Source organism: Siphateles boraxobius, unplaced genomic scaffold, assembly GCF_051911475.1.
Source record: "Siphateles boraxobius isolate OS27281-9 unplaced genomic scaffold, OSU_SipBor_1 22, whole genome shotgun sequence".
Taxonomy (NCBI): Eukaryota; Metazoa; Chordata; class Actinopteri; order Cypriniformes; family Leuciscidae; genus Siphateles; species Siphateles boraxobius.
Window position 1 is genome coordinate 34,766,910 of NW_027508833.1, and position 5,071 is coordinate 34,771,980.

Below are 5,071 nucleotides of genomic sequence, written 5' to 3' on the forward strand. Positions count from 1 at the left end.
CAGGGGAGTTTAGCTTTATTCCATATCATCAAATAAATTAGAGAATTCAATGGAAAAGTGTCTTTTCACATACTGAGTAGATTGTTATCGTGTTACAAAAGAAGGCATGTGTATGTAGCAGTACTTCCTGAAGCTGAATAAAACTGTTTTAATTGGTTAAACACAATCTAATCAACATCTCTATTATCTACATGATTTCAAAACATTTATACATGTCAGGTATACAAAATGAGATACCTGCACAGGATACCTCTCACAAAGAAAAGCTGTATTTACATTGAAAAAAAAGAAAGAAGCTGAATGCCAACTCATTCTCCTTAAAGAAAAGCATTCACAGGTTTTAAGTCTCAGGGACAACACACACACACACACACACACACACACACACACACACACACACACACACACACACACACAGACAGCTCTACGCTCTAAAAAGTGTACAATATGCACACTTTGAAGACATCTAAAAAGCAGTCCTTGTCTTTGCAAACTGGTAGAAACGGACACACTGATGGACAATTTGCTTCTTTGGGCTCAGGATAATGAGCATCTTGTATGTGAATGAGGGTCCACAAAAACAATCACATCTTCAAAAGAAGAAACTCTCATAACCGGGAAGTTATTTAATTCAGGTCTATACCATGAGTAGGTTGACGGGATAGTTTGGTATCAGGTCCTCATTCACATTTCATTTCCCATCAAAATGTGCGCTGAGATTCTCTTAGAAAAGAATGGTTCTAGAAACGACATACAAAGTGGGTTTTGGAGCAGGAAGCTGTTGTCAGACAAAGTCTTTAGGGAACTTTCCTCAGCGAGCAATCTCACTGATTGTTCTTAGCTTTCGCGTGTGTCAAAATGTGAGACTTCAGGTTGGTGGACTGAGCAAATTTCTTGTTACAGCCATCAAACGGGCAAACATACGGTCTGTCTCCAGTGTGAATCCGCACATGTGTGCGCAAGTTAAAGTCCAAAGAAAAGCGCTTTCCACATCCCTCAAAAGTACACTGTGGAGGGAAAGATAAAGCATTAGGATATTTATTAGTTAGATTTAACATATTTCATTCAATTCTACACCATTCTGAACAGCATTATCCAATTTTTTAAAAATAATCTTACCTGGAAAGGTTTTTCACCAGTATGAACCAACTGATGTCGTTTTAGCTTGGAACTTTCCACAAACGCCTTCCCACATTCAGCGCAGACATGAACCCGTGGCCCATGGGTGTGCAAGTGCTTTCTCATAGCGGAGTTGTCCCGAAACATTTTTGTGCAACCCTATGATAAAGACAATGATGATAAACAACTAAACTCCTAAAAATAAAGATAAAGTAAAAAAATAAAATCATCAATATTAAACAGTGATCCCATTTTGATGTTGAAGCACAATATCCTAAATTAGCACTTCTGTTACCAAAATGCAACAATGTTCATAAATGCTAAAAATAGGCACTCACTTTGTGCGGGCATGCTATCGTTCTTGGAGAGTCGTCTTCTTTTATTTTTCTGGGCTTCATTCTGCATAGTGAAAAATATTAAGAATAAGACACATTTGTGTGTGCACTGTTTAATACACAAGTCAAAACAAAAACTAAAGGCAGCTGTCACCATAATATATATATATTTTAATCTAAAACAACTATGGACTGGCTTTGAAAAATTTTACTTGTGACGACGGTTATTTTATTTTTTTTCCTTCAATATACTACATAAAAATCATATCGGTGTAACAATAACATACAGATTTATTTTCTGGACTAATCCGTTTTAAATTCTGCCCTAATAAGTTCTCATGCTTAGGGCCTACTGTAAAACGTTATGCCATAAATGACTGCTACTTATCATAATGATGATTGACAGGACTGAATGATTAGGCTCCTCCTGAACCCATGTTTGCAACTTCATATAAAGTTTCTTAATCTTTTGGCTGAATACCCACCTGGCAAACTCTGCCAGCTGTTTGGGGTCTGACAGGTCAATTCCAGGTATGCCACCAGGTGGCAGTTTTTTCCCTGTCATATACTCGGAGTAATCAGGAGGAGAGTTTTCCCCAATGATCTGCTCCTCCACCACGGTCTCATGATCGACATCTTTCTTATCATCTGTGCAAAAAACAAGATTAAAGGTTTAGCCAAGTACTTAATCAAATCACACACTCTGTATTCATAATGAGCAAAGCGTTATAGCAAACAAAAACTAAATGCACGGATGACAGTCAACACCCAAGTCATAAGTGATTCATCTTCAGGGTAAAACAAATGATCTCTTAATTGTCTCCGAGAACCGATGCATAAGCAGTTAATATGCTGACGCGATTATGAGCACTTTAAATTTCAGTCACGTATTCCGCATCCAAATAAGGTCATTTTAAGAAAGCATAGAAATGCAATGAAGTGCGCGTTTTATGTCTTTTTTTTTCAAGTGAATAATTGCGTTATGCGAATGTTCCAAATAAAATGAGTAGACGCGCATGCGCAGTCTGTGGCTGTTCACAGCACAAGACTTAATCCATGCTCATTTTTTAAATTTAATATTCAAGTAATGCTAAACACTTTTGGTCATTACAGACCAGACGCCCCTAAAACTACGCACGAAAGTGAAAACCTTAAGAAACTAATGCACAATACCCACAACAATAACGAATATAACGCTAGCTAATATTCAGGATCAGCTGGATTCAGCATCCAGTAGAACTACTAGGCTAGTAACTTAGTTTCTTCAGAATAAAAAAAAACACATTTTATTTAACCATTTCAAGTTCAAAGAGATTAAATTGCATGTTCTGAATTTACACTGTCGTTTACCACCACAATTACAATCGTCAGCAAAGATATCAAAATCGCAACAGCTACAAATACTTCTGTATTCTCCCAACTACACAATTTGCTTTCCACCATAAATGTTGAACATTTACTAACGTTACTACTAATATTAAATACGCAGCATTTTTAACAAAAATGCATCTGTCTGTTAAATGTGTACAAATGCTAATCACGTCTTACTAAACAGAATTATCGCTCCACGGCACAAGAAACTGCAAAATGTATCTTAATTTGTCAATTCCAAGATTTAAATACGCGGTAACATTTGTTTATTGAGAGAATGAAGCGGATCAGATAATTTGCAGACAAACAGCAGATCGTGTGACTAGGTCCCTCCCCTTCTTCAAAATGAGCTGCGCCATTGCGGCCTGCAGCAGCGCGGCGGACTCACAGCGCCTCTCTCCGCTCCCGCCGCCATCTTTCCCCGCTCACACAACCGCCATGTTTCGGGGCCGCCATAATGGTCTGGAGGAATATGGCGGCGCCCATCCACACTTAAAACATGGCTTCCCATCAAAACAAAAACATTTAGACCGGGGCCATCCTTACAAGTGGCCTTTTCGGTCTGAAAATCATTTCTGGCACTGAACTATCTGGGAGCTTTATAACGGGCTCGACAGGAAGAGGGCCCACACGAGGCCTGCGCGAGAACAAAGCACTTGATGTGATGTCAAAACTTACCCGATGCCCACATAGTGACGGAAAACTCCCCCTCCAGTGTTTTGATCTGCACTTGCTTCTGCTCCCATTTGCGTCCGCTCGCCTCGGCGGAGTTGAGGAAGCTCTTTTTGACCATTCTTTTCCCACTGCCTCCCCCTTTCTTCATCCTACCCGACGGGTTCTTGCCAGACACGGTCACTAAAGTCTGCTCGATATATTCCTCCTCTGCCACCGGAACAGGGACGGGAATGAGGATCTGGTCCTCGAAGCTGTCGTCTGCGTGGAGGTCTGAATCATCGCAGCCCACGACCTCCTCGCGAGTTTGAACCAAAATCACCTCCTGATGGTTGACGTGGTTCGGATCGTCTAGAGGCTGCAGAGCGATCATCGGCTGGTGCTCGTCGTCGTCGTCGTCGTCTCCGCCGACCACTGTAGTTTCGATGGTCTCAACTTCGATTTCGTGCAGCTCGACGATCTCGGCCGGCATCTCCGAGCCGTCGGTTTCAATGTACAGTGTCTCACCCGACGCCATTCTTGCTCTCCGAACTGATTTTCAAGCAAGCCCTGTGTCAAGTCAACGGCCCGCTCTCCCCCTCCTTCTCCACTAACAAACAGGCAAAACTCCGTCCCACATTGACTGACTCCGTTCACGGACTCTGCCTGAGGATCAGACAAGCGAAATCTCGCGAGATCTTCTTCTTCGTTTGACCTCATTCTCACCACCAACACTAAACATTTGTAAATTACTAGCGAGTTTTTAAATCTTCCTTGACGCATCGTTTAGAAAAAAGTTGAGAAACGGCCGGATATCAAAAATAAAATAACTTTATCATCGGAAATATGTATGTAGTAAGCTAATGACACGGAAACTTTAATTGAATAAGCAAATATATTTTGGATTGACATAAAAAGGATTTTTAATAAAGTGAAACTATAGATTTACAACTAGGTGGAAGTGATCTGATATACCATAAGATGGAAGTGAAGTGATATACTATAATATACTAAGTTCCATATAGGCATATACAACGAAATGGTCTGGATTCTGGAATACAAACTCTTTTCTTTTTATACATGATGACTTTAAACAATATAATGTTTTGTATTTGTTGTGTAATGTAAAAGTAAAAAATGTGATGACTGAGATCATGTAATGTTTTTATTAGGTATTAACAGTGAAATGGTATTTTTTTTCTACTTTTGTTTTTGTACCCCGGGACCTTTTTATTTTATTTCTTTATTTGCTGTCATTATGTTATCAGTTATACTTTGTAAAATGTTATTCATAATTCAAGTGTAGGCTATAGCCCATATGTATTTCATGTTTTTCTTCTTTTTTTCTTTTTCATTTCTCTTATTAGACCTTATAATATATTACTATAAATAAATTTGTCTGTTATTTTCCTGAGAACCAAGAACATTTTGTGAATTTAAGACTCGGTTGAAATTACATGAATTGGCACAAACAAAATTTTTTTTTTCATTAACCAATCAATTTTTAGGTTCCAGGATTTTTTTTTTTTTTACCAAACTTTGTATAAAGATTATCTCAACTAATGAAAGATATAATGGAATTAATTGATATTCCA

General features: G+C 38.8%; 1 protein-coding gene across 1 annotated transcript; it reads right to left on the reverse strand.

The window, feature by feature from the left end:
• yy1a (YY1 transcription factor a) lies at positions 1–4,164 on the reverse strand. The gene is made up of 5 exons (XM_077239853.1): positions 3,504–4,164; positions 1,940–2,102; positions 1,458–1,518; positions 1,120–1,278; positions 1–1,007 (listed from the first exon to the last, which is right to left on the reverse strand). The coding sequence occupies exons 1-5, from the start codon at positions 4,012–4,014 to the stop codon at positions 825–827; spliced, it is 1,077 nt and encodes a 358-aa protein (XP_077095968.1). The 5' UTR covers positions 4,015–4,164; the 3' UTR covers positions 1–824.
• Positions 4,165–5,071: the final 907 nt, after the last annotated feature.